The 14,605-nt window shown below is 49.0% G+C and overlaps 1 protein-coding gene across 2 annotated transcripts in view; it reads right to left on the reverse strand.

Moving 5' to 3' along the window:
- Positions 1-14,605, reverse strand: part of QTGAL (queuosine-tRNA galactosyltransferase) — a 405,856-nt gene that overhangs the window by 3,193 nt on the left and 388,058 nt on the right. For both annotated transcript variants that reach the window (XM_089661795.1, XM_089661797.1), the window contains 2 exons: positions 9,368-9,442; positions 124-217 (listed from right to left, as the gene is read on the reverse strand). In XM_089661795.1, coding sequence (XP_089517921.1) covers positions 137-217; positions 9,368-9,442 — 156 coding nt within the window. In that variant the 3' untranslated portion in view covers positions 124-136. The remainder of the gene's footprint in view (positions 1-123; positions 218-9,367; positions 9,443-14,605) is intronic.

The raw sequence follows: 14,605 nt of genomic DNA on the forward strand, positions 1-14,605 counted from the left end.
TGTGGTGCATTCTCATAATTTTCAAAATGAATGCACTGCACAAGTGTGAAGCCTTCATTTATGGGGCCACGTCTCCACCATCCGGCCACATCTAATAATAAATAGTAAAATACAATTCCGTACCTGTGCCACGCCCTCAGCTAAAGTGATAATAATCCAGGCCTTCCTTCAGGTTCAACGAGAGCAGATTCTCCTCCAATCCTCCTCCGGTCAGATCCTGCAACAGAAGCCAAGTATAAGGTGGAGCAACTATTCCATCAACAGGTCCATTCACTACTCTGTGTGTGTCAGGTGAGACTGTCTGCACTGCGCCTCGGCCACCAATCACCTCCAATCATTTCATCTCCAATGGCCATTTAAGAGCAAAGGATGGAAGCAGATTGTGGCTCCGGGGCAATGCAGTTGTTTGAAATTTACGAAACTTGTAAATCGTTTTCATTGCAGTGGAATGTGATTTCAAATCATTTTGCCATCTTTACTGACCAGACTTATGCTAGCCATACACTAGTCGAAATATCGTTCCAACGGGTTTTTGAGAAATGAACGCACAGCCATGAGAGCAAACGATATTACCGTCATGTAATGGCCGAATGTCAAACGATCATTCAATGGACATAAATTAATCCGTTTTTGGTCCCTTGCTTGCTTCTGGGTCACATGTGGAGTACCAACAGTTCCATTCTTTTTTTTTTTTTTTTCTTTTTTTTAACCTTTGATTTTTTTTGGCTCAAAAATGTTACTACCGATTTTTTTTTATTTTGTGCAAATTAACTGGACGAAAAACGAACGCTCTTTCCAAATGGCAGATTTTCGAACGATTTTGCACCTAGTGTATGCGCACCATAAACCTTGCCATATGCGGCCTGAATGACGTCCAAAATTCAAGTTTGGGTTGGACCTGTTTTCACCACCTGACTAAAGTCGATTTTTCAATCAACTTTTTCAAAAGAGCTGAGTGGAAAATTGTCGGCCAAACAGTGTCTGTGTCCATTCAGATGCAGTCCCTGTTCAGGTATTCAGCAGCCGCAGAGACAAATCTGCCATACATTATACAATTTTCTTAAGATTTACCTTCAACTATGAGGTGCAAGGGCCGGCCTGATTGGATACACATTGAAAGTGTTTAGGTTTGACCTCCTATGATATGGTTTGGGTAAATCTAAAGGAATATTGTATAATGTATGGCCAGCCGTGGTGTCTGTTTGGTCCGTGTGGCTGAGTATCAGCACCTCTGTAGACGGTGAGGTTGATTTACTAAAACTGGATGGTGCAAAATCCAGTGCAGCTGTGCATGGCAGCCAATCAGCTTGTTCAATTAATCTTTGACAATAAAACCTGGAAGCTGATTGGCTCCCATGCAGAGCTGCACCAGATTTTGCACTCACCAGTTGTAGTAAATCCCCCCCCCATGTGTCCCGGGAACCAACACAGGAGCTGCCCTGCTCCCCTCATGTGTTGTTTTAACAACTTATAGAAACTTTTACAAGCCATTTCCTTGTCGGCCACCCTTCCCCCAACCCATAAAGAGATGAAAAGAGACACCTGCAGGCGGCGCGGCGCTCTGATCCCTCCACCATCTAGAGGTGAGCGCGCCGATGTGCACCCCAATCCCCCGGCTCCCTGTTTGTGTGTTTGGGGGGAAACATTGATGAAAGGGGTCACCGCTAATGATGGGATTTCTGGGCTTACCTGCTGGATGGGGTTACCCTTCAAAGGAACAGACTGCCCTGCTGTAATGTATTACTGTACATAGCACTGAAGGGAGCCCCCTCTCCATCCATAGTGTGTGTACAGCCGCCTATAAATGAAGGCAAACCCCCCCCCATGTACAGAGGGGTCCCCACAGACTGCACAGTCACGTGTAACTCCAAGTCTTAGCCGTGCTTCTCCTGTAAGATGGCATGTTCTACTCATGGCACCCCAGAACAGGCTACGGGGGGAGGGGCAGGGCTAAACCATCTGGTACAGCTCTGCCTAGAAACCAATCAGCTGCCAGGTTTTATAATCAAAGCTGAACCAAACAAGCTGAAGTTAGAAGCTGATTGGCTGCCATGCACAGCTGCACCGGATTCGGAGTGCTCCAGTCTTAGTAAATCTCCCCCAGTTTCTCCATGTCTGCTATGCTGGCCACACACACAGCACATTTAGGCATTTTCAACCAACTTTTGATCACAAATACAATCAAAAGTTTTTGAAGGAATTCAAACAACCTGACATCACGGAATGTGAGCGCCCAACAAAGGACTGAAATAGATGTAATGTATGAAAAGAATAATAGAGGTCATCAAAAAAAAAATACAAGGACCCTGTTCACCATCTGATAGAAAGCAATCAGATATTTGAGGGAAGTCTTTTCAATAAGAAAGCAGTTGGTCAAAAATACTGGACTGTTCAAATGGAAAAATTAAAGAGTAACTCCACTCTGATCGCTGTTCTAGTATTCAGTTTAAGAGTTTTATTCCCTTATATTTACGTGTCTTCGTTAAACTCTCTGCCACATGTACATGTAAGAGTGACAGTGATGTGTTGGGGTGTACTAGAACCCTGCCAGTGGAGCAAGAGTGACAGTGATGTGTTGGGGGCGTACTAGAACCCCGCCAGTGGAGCAACAGTGATGTGTTGGGGGCAGACGAGAACCCCGCCAGTGGAGCAAGAGTGACAGTGATGTGTTGGCAGACGAGAACCCCGCCAGTGGAGCAAGAGTGACAGTGATGTGTTGGGGGCAGGCTAGCACCCCGCCAGTGGAGCAACAGTGATGTGTTGGGGGCAGACGAGAACCCCGCCAGTGGAGCAAGAGTGACAGTGATGGTTTGGGGTGTACTAAAACCCCGCCAGTGGAGCAAGAGTGACAGTGATGGTTTGGGGCGTACTAGAACCCCGCCAGTGGAGCAAGAGTGACAGTGATGTGTTGGGGTGTACTAGAACCCCGCCAGTGGAGCAAGAGTGACAGTGATGTGTTGGGGTGTACTAGAACCCCGCCAGTGGAGCAAGAGTGACAGTGATGTGTTGGGGGCGTACTAGAACCCCGCCAGTGGAGCAAGAGTGACAGTGATGTGTTGGGGGCAGACTAGAACCCCGCCAGTGGAGCAAGAGTGACAGTGATGTGTTGGCAGACGAGAACCCCGCCAGTGGAGCAAGAGTGACAGTGATGTGTTGGGGTGTACTAAAACCCCGCCAGTGGAGCAAGAGTGACAGTGATGGTTTGGGGCGTACTAGAACCCCGCCAGTGGAGCAAGGGTGACAGTGATGGTTTGGGGCAGACTAGAACCCTCCAGTGGAGCAAGAGTGACAGTGATGGCTTGGGGCATACTAGAACCCCGCCAGTGGAGCAAGAGTGACAGTGATGGTTTGGGGCGTACTAGAACCCCGCCAGTGGAGCAAGAGTGACAGTGATGGTTTGGGGCAGACTAGAACCCTCCAGTGGAGCAAGAGTGACAGTGATGGCTTGGGGCATACTAGAACCCCGCCAGTGGAGCAAGAGTGACAGTGATGGTTTGGGGCGTACTAGAACCCCGCCAGTGGAGCAACAGTGACAGTGATGGTTTGGGGCGTACTAGAACCCCGCCAGTGGAGCAAGGGTGACAGTGATGGTTTGGGGCAGACTAGAACCCTCCAGTGGAGCAAGAGTGACAGTGATGGCTTGGGGCATACTAGAACCCCGCCAGTGGAGCAAGAGTGACAGTGATGGTTTGGGGCGTACTAGAACCCCGCCAGTGGAGCAAGAGTGACAGTGATGGTTTGGGGCAGACTAGAACCCTCCAGTGGAGCAAGAGTGACAGTGATGGCTTGGGGCATACTAGAACCCCGCCAGTGGAGCAAGAGTGACAGTGATGGTTTGGGGCGTACTAGAACCCCGCCAGTGGAGCAACAGTGACAGTGATGGTTTGGGGCAGACTAGAACCCCGCCAGTGGAGCAAGGGTGACAGTGATGGTTTGGGGCAGACTAGAACCCTCCAGTGGAGCAAGAGTGACAGTGATGGCTTGGGGCGTACTAGAACCCCGCCAGTGGAGCAAGAGTGACAGTGATGGTTTGGGGCGTACTAGAACCCCGCCAGTGGAGCAAGAGTGACAGTGATGTGTTGGGGGCAGACGAGAACCCCGCCAGTGGAGCAAGAGTGACAGTGATGTGTTGGCAGACGAGAACCCCGCCAGTGGAGCAAGAGTGACAGTGATGTGTTGGGGGCAGGCTAGCACCCCGCCAGTGATGGTTTGGGGCGTACTAGAACCCTCCAGTGGAGCAAGAGTGACAGTGATGGTTTGGGGTGTACTAAAACCCCGCCAGTGGAGCAAGAGTGACAGTGATGGTTTGGGGCGTACTAGAACCCCGCCAGTGGAGCAAGAGTGACAGTGATGGTTTGGGGCGTACTAGAACCCCGCCAGTGGAGCAAGAGTGACAGTGATGTGTTGGGGTGTACTAGAACCCCGCCAGTGGAGCAAGAGTGACAGTGATGTGTTGGGGGCGTACTAGAACCCCGCCAGTGGAGCAAGAGTGACAGTGATGTGTTGGGGGGCAGACTAGAACCCCGCCAGTGGAGCAACAGTGACAGTGATGTGTTGGGGGCAGACTAGAACCCCGCCAGTGGAGCAAGAGTGACAGTGATGTGTTGGCAGACGAGAACCCCGCCAGTGGAGCAAGAGTGACAGTGATGGTTTGGGGCAGACTAGAACCCTCCAGTGGAGCAAGAGTGACAGTGATGGCTTGGGGCATACTAGAACCCCGCCAGTGGAGCAAGAGTGACAGTGATGGTTTGGGGCGTACTAGAACCCCGCCAGTGGAGCAAGAGTGACAGTGATGGTTTGGGGCGTACTAGAACCCCGCCAGTGGAGCAAGAGTGACAGTGATGTGTTGGGGCGTACTAGAACCCCACCAGTGGAGCAAGAGTGACAGTGATGTGTTGGGGCGTACTAGAACCCCGCCAGTGGAGCAAGAGTGACAGTGATGTGTTGGGGGCAGACTAGAACCCCGCCAGTGGAGCAAGAGTGACAGTGATGTGTTGGGGTGTACTAGAACCCCGCCAGTGGAGCAAGAGTGACAGTGATGTGTTGGGGTGTACTAGAACCCCGCCAGTGGAGCAAGAGTGACAGTGATGTGTTGGGGTGTACTAGAACCCCGCCAGTGGAGCAAGAGTGACAGTGATGTGTTGGGGGGCAGACTAGAACCCCGCCAGTGGAGTGACAGTGATGTGTTGGGGGCAGACTAGAACCCCGCCAGTGGAGCAAGAGTGACAGTGATGTGTTGGCAGACGAGAACCCCACCAGTGGAGCAAGAGTGACAGTGATGTGTTGGGGTGTACTAAAACCCCGCCAGTGGAGCAAGAGTGACAGTGATGGTTTGGGGCGTACTAGAACCCCGCCAGTGGAGCAAGAGTGACAGTGATGTGTTGGGGTGTACTAGAACCCCGCCAGTGGAGCAAGAGTGACAGTGATGTGTTGGGGGCGTACTAGAACCCCGCCAGTGGAGCAAGAGTGACAGTGATGTGTTGGGGGGCAGACTAGAACCCCGCCAGTGGAGCAACAGTGACAGTGATGTGTTGGGGGCAGACTAGAACCCCGCCAGTGGAGCAAGAGTGACAGTGATGTGTTGGCAGACGAGAACCCCGCCAGTGGAGCAAGAGTGTCAGTGATGTGTTGGGGTGTACTAAAACCCCGCCAGTGGAGCAAGAGTGACAGTGATGGTTTGGGGCGTACTAGAACCCCGCCAGTGGAGCAAGGGTGACAGTGATGGTTTGGGGCAGACTAGAACCCTCCAGTGGAGCAAGAGTGACAGTGATGGTTTGGGGCAGACTAGAACCCTCCAGTGGAGCAAGAGTGACAGTGATGGCTTGGGGCAGACTAGAACCCCGCCAGTGGAGCAAGAGTGACAGTGATGTGTTGGGGTGTACTAGAACCCCGCCAGTGGAGCAAGAGTGACAGTGATGTGTTGGGGTGTACTAGAACCCCGCCAGTGGAGCAAGAGTGACAGTGATGGTTTGGGGCAGACTAGAACCCCGCCAGTGGAGCAAGGGTGACAGTGATGGCTTGGGGCGTACTAGAACCCCGCCAGTGGAGCAAGAGTGACAGTGATGGTTTGGGGCGTACTAGAACCCCGCCAGTGGAGCAAGAGTGACAGTGATGTGTTGGGGGCAGACGAGAACCCCGCCAGTGGAGCAAGAGTGACAGTGATGTGTTGGCAGACGAGAACCTTGCCAGTGGAGCAAGAGTGACAGTGATGTGTTGGGGGCAGGCTAGCACCCCGCCAGTGATGGTTTGGGGCAGACTAGAACCCTCCAGTGGAGCAAGAGTGACAGTGATGGTTTGGGGCGTACTAGAACCCCGCCAGTGGAGTGACAGTGATGTGTTGGGGGCAGACTAGAACCCCGCCAGTGGAGCAAGAGTGACAGTGATGGTTTGGGGCGTACTAGAACCCCGCCAGTGGAGCAAGGGTGACAGTGATGGTTTGGGGCAGACTAGAACCCTCCAGTGGAGCAAGAGTGACAGTGATGGTTTGGGGCAGACTAGAACCCCGCCAGTGGAGCAAGAGTGACAGTGATGGTTTGGGGCGTACTAGAACCCCGCCAGTGGAGCAACAGTGACAGTGATGGTTTGGGGCAGACTAGAACCCCGCCAGTGGAGCAAGGGTGACAGTGATGGTTTGGGGCAGACTAGAACCCTCCAGTGGAGCAAGAGTGACAGTGATGGCTTGGGGCGTACTAGAACCCCCGCCAGTGGAGCAAGAGTGACAGTGATGGATTGGGGCGTACTAGAACCCCGCCAGTGGAGCAAGAGTGACAGTGATGGTTTGGGGCGTACTAGAACCCCGCCAGTGGAGCAACAGTGACAGTGATGGTTTGGGGCGTACTAGAACCCCGCCAGTGGAGCTGGGACAGTTCCAGCAGTAGTTTTCTTTTCTAAGATATACACTCTATGGATAATCGGTGTCCCGGTAGTGTTCTGGTTTGTCCCAATCTCTGCCACTGTTTTGCTGGACAGGATGGCCTATATGTCAAGAAGATGAGGCATGAAATAAACGAGAAATTCACCTACAGAATACTCTAAATTCATAGATGATGTATTGGAATACAATATTATATGTGACCTTTCATGTGTGATTTTGGCATCTAGTCAGCACAGAAATCACTTCATGGTGGTCTGACCCTTCAACAATGAGGTGTATAAATAGCAAAATGAGCCCAACATGGATAATAGACCAAAAAGACACAAAAAAAAAATCAAACATCCAAAAATGTCTAATAAAATATACAATTTCAAACACAAAGCAGTTGCAGGTTTGCTGAGCTGCTTCCCCTCCTCTACCATCCCCGCACGTGTTTCTGATCAGACCAAAACCAATAAAGAGTTTAGAAGCTGCTACTTCAATGTGACCACATGACAGGAGCGTGTGCGGGGAGGCGCGCCGCTCTCCTATCTGACATTCCTCCCTAATTACACTTCTCTCTCTCCACATCAGAGAGCGGGGCGCCTTTCCACATGGTGTCAGATGTGGGCAGCAAATAAAAGCAGAGAAACAACATCAAATATTCTAAATTTATGTCTCTGCCATTGTGTCAGGCATGGAAAAAAGAAAAAGGTCTGATGTTCAGGGCAGAGCCCCCCTTTAATGTGGCTTCTACAATCTCCTCCTAAGCTGGAGATCATCAAACCAACCCCCAGCGGCGAGCTCTTTGTTCTGCTAAATCTCCTTCAGAAGGAAAAATACAATTTTCAAAGAATTTTTACTCAATGAAAGCAGCAGGCGGCCGGCCACATCTATCGGCGTTATTGAAGCCAACCGGCTCGCTGTGTTTATGTCCCGATGAATAATATTTGCTCAGCAACTGACTCTTCGCTTAAATTCCTTCAGCAGCGAGGAACAGCATGAGAGAACCCCAAATATACAGGATAATGAGGTACACAGCCACCCCCTGACTGGCCCTGAACACAACCCTCAAATACAGAATTAATGGGGTACAGTCACCTCCAGCCCCCGGCTTCTCACAGAACCCCTATATACAGAATGAATGGGGTACAGTCACCTCCAGCCCCCGGCTTCTCACAGAACCCCTATATACAGAATGAATGGGGTACAGTCACCTCCAGCCCCAGGCTTCTCACAGAACCCCTATATACAGAATGAATGGGGTACAGTCACCTCCAGCCCCCGGCTTCTCACAGAACCCCTATATACAGAATGAATGGGGCACAGTCACCTCCAGCCCCAGGCTTCTCACAGAACCCCTATATACAGAATGAATGGGGTACAGTCACCTCCAGCCCCAGGCTTCTCACAGAACCCCTATATACAGAATGAATGGGGTACAGTCACCTCCAGCCCCAGGCTTCTCACAGAACCTCTATATATACAGAATTAATGGGGTACAGTCACCTCCAGTCTCATTCTCCTCACACAACCCCCATATACAAAATTAAGGGGGTACACAGTTACCCCCAGCCATCTCACTCCCATATACAGAATTAATGGGGTACAAATCACCCCCAGGCTCCTCACACAACCCTCAAATACAGAATTAATGGGGCACAGTCACCTCCAGCCTCATTCTCACACAATCCCTCCATATACAAAATGAATGGGGTGCACAGTTACCCCCAGCCAGCTCACACAACCCCCTTATGCAGAATTAATGGGGTACAGTCAGCCCACAGTCTACTCACACAACCCCCATATACAAAAATAATGGGGTGCAGTTACCTCCAGCGTTATTCTCCTCGCACAACCCCCCATATACAAAATTAATGTGGTACACAGTTACCCCCAGCCATCTCACACAACCCACAAATACAGAAATATTGGGGGTATACAATCCCCTCCAGACCCAGTCTCCTCACACAACCCCTACATACAGAATTATTGGGGTACATGTTTACCTCCATCCTCACGCTTCTCACAGAACCCCAATATACAGAATTAATGGGGTACATGGTCACCTCCAGCCCCAGTCTCCTCACACAACCTCCATATACAGATTTACTGGGGTACATAGTCACTCACCTCCAGCCCCAGGCTTCTCACAGAACCCCTGTATACAGAGTGACTAGACACAGTCTTGGAAGACCCAGCCCCAGTCTCCTTCAATATCTCCAATACAAAGCAAAGGGATACAGAGTCACCTCCTGCCCCAATCTTAGAGAACCCCTATATATAGACTATTGCGTACACGGCCACCTCCTGCTCCGGTCTCTTCACAGAACCCTCATATACAGAACAATGGGGTGCACAGTCACAAAGCCCCCATATAATGGGGGGCACAGCCACCTCCTGCCCCTCACCTAATCCACTTATACTAAATGGGGTATATAGCTCCCATCCTGGCACCCTGTACACAGAACAATAGGGGACACAGCTCTCGGCATTCCAGATCTTCTCACTCACCAGCTTGACGCAGATAATAAATGGCGGTTTGGCTTCTTTAAAATGGAGGATAGGAATCTTTGGCTTTGGTCTTTTCTGAAAGAAACAAAAGACAGATGTTAGGTATAATCATAGGAGGGAACAAGACAGACAGAAGACGTTACATAATGCAGGAAGTGTGGTGAAGATTGGGGTGACAACCTGAAATTGGCACCTTTACAATGCAAGCGAGCAACACCATCCCCATTTTAAATCCTCAACGGTTCTCTTCAACTGCACATGGCTGGATCATTGGATCAGCCAACCGTTCTCCAGTCTATCACCAACCACTTCTGAAGACGGCCAACTCATTCCTGATCCCTTCTATGTTCCCTGAGTCCACCATCTTTCTCATCCAGCACCTCCAGCCCCCATGAAGGGGGCACTGCTCAACCCTGGTATATTGCTTATCATGCAATAAACAATGTCAGGCTCTGTAATTACTGGTGTGGTGATCTTTTCTCGAATATACGAGATTTTGAAGCAGTGCTTCTCGTGGACGGCTCTTATTTATTACACTAACTGAAATAAGAACTGTGTGTACCCCAAGCCGACCAATCACAATATAACTTTTACCTCCCAAATCAGCTTTGCATCTGCGTGCCTACAATGATCAAACACAAATCGTATTTATAGCAGTTTAGTCAGTTAGACCCAACTTTTGTATTGGGGCTCATTCACACAGGCAGATAAAATTATTATTATTATACAGAATTTATATGGCGCCAACAGTTTGCTCAGCACTTTACAAAATGAAGGCGGACATTCCAGTTACAATACAATTTGGTACAAGAGGAAACAGAGGGCCCGGCTCATTAGAGCTTACAATCTAGGAGGAAGGGGTTTACAATCTAGGGGTAAGGGTCTTACAATCTAGGGGTAAGGGTCTTACAATCTAGGGGGAAGGAGTTTATAATCTAGGAGGAAGGGTCTTACAATCTAGGGGTAAGGGTCTTACAATCTAGGGGGAAGGGTCTTACAATCTAGGGGGAAGGGTCTTACAATCTAGGGGGAAGGAGTTTACAATCTAGGGGGAAGGGTCTTATAATCTAGGGGGAAGGGGTTTACAATCTAGGAGGAAGGGTTTTACAATCTAGGGGGAAGGAGTTTACAATCTAGGGGGAAGGAGTTTACAATCTAGGGGGAAGGGTCTTATAATCTAGGAGGAAGGGTCTTACAATCTAGGGGTAAGGGTCTTACAATCTAGGGGGAAGGGTCTTACAATCTAGGGGGAAGGGTCTTACAATCTAGGGGGAAGGAGTTTACAATCTAGGGGGAAGGGTCTTACAATCTAGGGGGAAGGGGTTTACAATCTAGGAGGAAGGGTCTTACAATCTAGGGGTAAGGGTCTTACAATCTAGGGGCAAGGGTCTTACAATCTAGGGGGAAGGGTCTTACAATCTAGGGGGAAGGGTCTTACAATCTAGGGGGAAGGAGTTTACAATCTAGGGGGAAGGGTCTTAAAATCTAGGGGGAAGGGTCTTACAATCTAGGGGGAAGGGTCTTACAATCTAGGGGGAAGGGTCTTACAATCTAGGGGGAAGGGTCTTACAATCTAGGGGGAAGGAGTTTACAATCTAGGGGGAAGGGTCTTACAATCTAGGGGGAAGGGGTTTACAATCTAGGAGGAAGGGTCTTACAATCTAGGGGTAAGGGTCTTACAATCTAGGGGTAAGGGTCTTACAATCTAGGGGGAAGGGTCTTACAATCTAGGGGGAAGGGTCTTACAATCTAGGGGGAAGGGTCTTACAATCTAGGGGGAAGGGTCTTACAATCTAGGGGGAAGGGTCTTACAATCTAGGGGGAAGGGTCTTACAATCTAGGGGGAAGGAGTTTACAATCTAGGGGGAAGGGTCTTACAATCTAGGGGGAAGGGTCTTACAATCTAGGGGGAAGGGTCTTACAATCTAGGGGGAAGGGTCTTACAATCTAGGGGGAAGGAGTTTACAATCTAGGGGGAAGGGTCTTACAATCTAGGGGGAAGGGGTTTACAATCTAGGAGGAAGGGTCTTACAATCTAGGGGTAAGGGTCTTACAATCTAGGGGGAAGGGTCTTACAATCTAGGGGGAAGGGTCTTACAATCTAGGGGGAAGGGTCTTACAATCTAGGGGGAAGGGTCTTACAATCTAGGGGGAAGGAGTTTACAATCTAGGGGGAAGGGTCTTACAATCTAGGGGGAAGGGTCTTACAATCTAGGGGGAAGGGTCTTACAATCTAGGGGGAAGGAGTTTACAATCTAGGGGGAAGGGTCTTACAATCTAGGGGGAAGGGGTTTACAATCTAGGGGGAAGGGTCTTACAATCTAGGGGGAAGGAGTTTACAATCTAGGGGGAAGGGTCTTACAATCTAGGGGGAAGGGTCTTACAATCTAGGGGGAAGGGTCTTACAATCTAGGGGGAAGGAGTTTACAATCTAGGGGGAAGGGTCTTACAATCTAGGGGGAAGGGGTTTACAATCTAGGAGGAAGGGTCTTACAATCTAGGGGTAAGGGTCTTACAATCTAGGGGGAAGGGTCTTACAATCTAGGGGGAAGGGTCTTACAATCTAGGGGGAAGGAGTTTACAATCTAGGGGTAAGGGTCTTACAATCTAGGGGGAAGGGGTTTACAATCTAGGAGGAAGGGTCTTACAATCTAGGGGGAAGGGTCTTATAATATAGGGGGAAGGGGTTTACAATCTAAGGGGAAGGGGTTTACAATCTAGGGGGAAGGGTCTTACAATCTAGGGGGAAGGGGTTTACAATCTAGGGGGAAGGGTCTTACAATCTAGGGGGAAGGGTCTTACAATCTAGGGGGAAGGGTCTTACAATCTAGGGGGAAGGGGTTTACAATCTAGGGGGAAGGGGTTTACAATCTAGGGGGAAGGGTCTTACAATCTAGGGGGAAGGGTCTTACAATCTAGGGGGAAGGGGTTTACAATCTAGGGGGAAGGGGTTTACAATCTAGGGGGAAGGGGTTTACAATCTAGGAGGAAGGGTCTTATAATCTAGGGGGAAGGGGTTTACAATCTAGGGGGAAGGGTCTTACAATCTAGGGGGAAGGGGATTACAATCTAGGGGGAAGGGGTTTACAATCTAGGGGGAAGGGGTTTACAATCTAGGGGGAAGGGTCTTATAATCTAGGGGGAAGGGGTTTACAATCTAGGGGGAAGGGTCTTACAATCTAGGGGGAAGGGGTTTACAATCTAGGGGGAAGGGTCTTATAATCTAGGGGGAAGGGTCTTACAATCTAGGGGGAAGGGTCTTACAATCTAGGGGGAAGGGGTTTACAATCTAGGGGGAAGGGGTTTACAATCTAGGGGGAAGGGGTTTACAATCTAGGGGAAAGGGTCTTACAATCTAGGGGGAAGGGTCTTACAATCTAGGGGGAAGGGTCTTACAATCTAGGGGGAAGGGTCTTACAATCTAGGGGGAAGGGTTTTACAATCTAGGGGGAAGGGTCTTACAATCTAGGGGGAAGGGTCTTACAATCTAGGGGGAAGGGTCTTACAATCTAGGGGGAAGGGTCTTACAATCTAGGGGGAAGGGTCTTACAATCTAGGGGAAGGGTCTTACAATCTAGGGGGAAGGGTCTTACAATCTAGGGGGAAGGGTCTTACAATCTAGGGGGAAGGGTCTTATAATCTAGGGGGAAGGGTAAAAAGCTGTGTTTAGATATGAACTGCGTTTACACTCACCGGTCTCTTTATTAGGTCCACCTGTTCAGTTGCTTGGTAACACAAATTTCTAATAAGCCAATCACATGGCAGCAACTCAAAGCATTTAGGCATCTGGACGTGGTGAAGACGACTTGCTGAAGTTCAAACCGAGCATTAGAATGGGGAAGAAAGGGGATTTACGTGATTTTGGCACCAACAACTATGCCACGTTCAGACGGGCTGGTCTGAGTATTTAAAAAACTGCTGATCTACTGGGATTTTCAGGCACAACCATCTCTAGGGTTTACAGAGAATGGTCCGAAAAAGAGAAAATATCCAGTGAGTGGCAGTTGTGTGGAGGAAAATGCCTTGCTGATATCAGAGGTCGGAGGAGAATAAGCAGACTGGTTGGAGATAATAGAAAGGCAACAGTAACTCAAATAACCTCTCATTACATCCAAGGTATGCAAAATATCATCTCTGAATGCACAACACATCAAACCTTGAAGCAGATGGGCTACAGCAGCAGAAGACCACACCGGGTGCCACCCCTGTCAGCTAAGAACAGAAAACGGAGGCTACAATTCGCACAGGCTCACCAAAATTGGAAAATTTTGCAAAGGCAGCTTAATCCACGTTTCTCAACCATGGTTCCATGGAATCCTAGGGTTCCTCCAGAGGTTGCTCGTGGTTCCTTGAGCAATTTCTGCCAATCACATAAGTTCCCACTGACACCACAGATCTTTTTTAGCTATCTGTAAAGGGGAAACTCTTCCCAATGACCACAAGTGTGAGGAGCATTCTTCCACTGACCATCACACTAATGTTCCATGAGTTGTAGATATAGTCGTTTCCCTGTCAGGGTTCCCTGACACCAGAATGTTATTTCAAGAGTTCCTCTTTGCTGAGAAAGGCTGCCATAATCCAATCACCATGCCATTTGTGAAAGCAGATGCTGATTGTCCAAGAAGAAGATGGGAGGTGTTATAGTTGTGGACCCCCCCCCCCCCCCCCCCCGTTCTAGGTACACAATCCCATCCTTGGTAATCTGCATATGTGTTAATCCTTTGAGTCACATGGCTGAAGGTGTGTATTGTCAAACCAGCAAGGTAAGGATGTTATAATGTCTCTACCCAGAAGAGCGTCATTGCTCCCCGTGTGGATATAAATGTTGGGGTATCTTCCTGACACCCATTAGAACTGAAGAAGCTGCTTGCATGACTTACGAAACGTTTTCAACATTACAGGACAAGTCCAGTTGAACGGGACCAACTACTACAGGATATATCCCATGACCTGGATACATGAGAACCTTCTAGAAATGTGCAATTCGTTTTGTTACGAATCGAAATTCAGATGGACCATTCGTGATTCAGAGATTCAGATGTATCCGAATTTCCAAATCACAATAGTAATGAATTTCAACGAATATAAAATAACGAAATGAAATAATGAATTTGAAAATGAATTTATCAGCAATTGAAAATGAATTTGCCTTCGATTCCATTCTTGTCATCATCTTCTGTCACTTTTATATCTTCCTGTATTTATTGTAATACGTTTCCATTTCGAAATTCAAATTAA

The sequence above is a fragment of the Staurois parvus genome, unplaced genomic scaffold (assembly GCF_062004578.1).
Source record: "Staurois parvus isolate SC_StPar_1 unplaced genomic scaffold, SC_StPar_1.0 ptg001387l, whole genome shotgun sequence".
Classification (NCBI taxonomy): Eukaryota; Metazoa; Chordata; class Amphibia; order Anura; family Ranidae; genus Staurois; species Staurois parvus.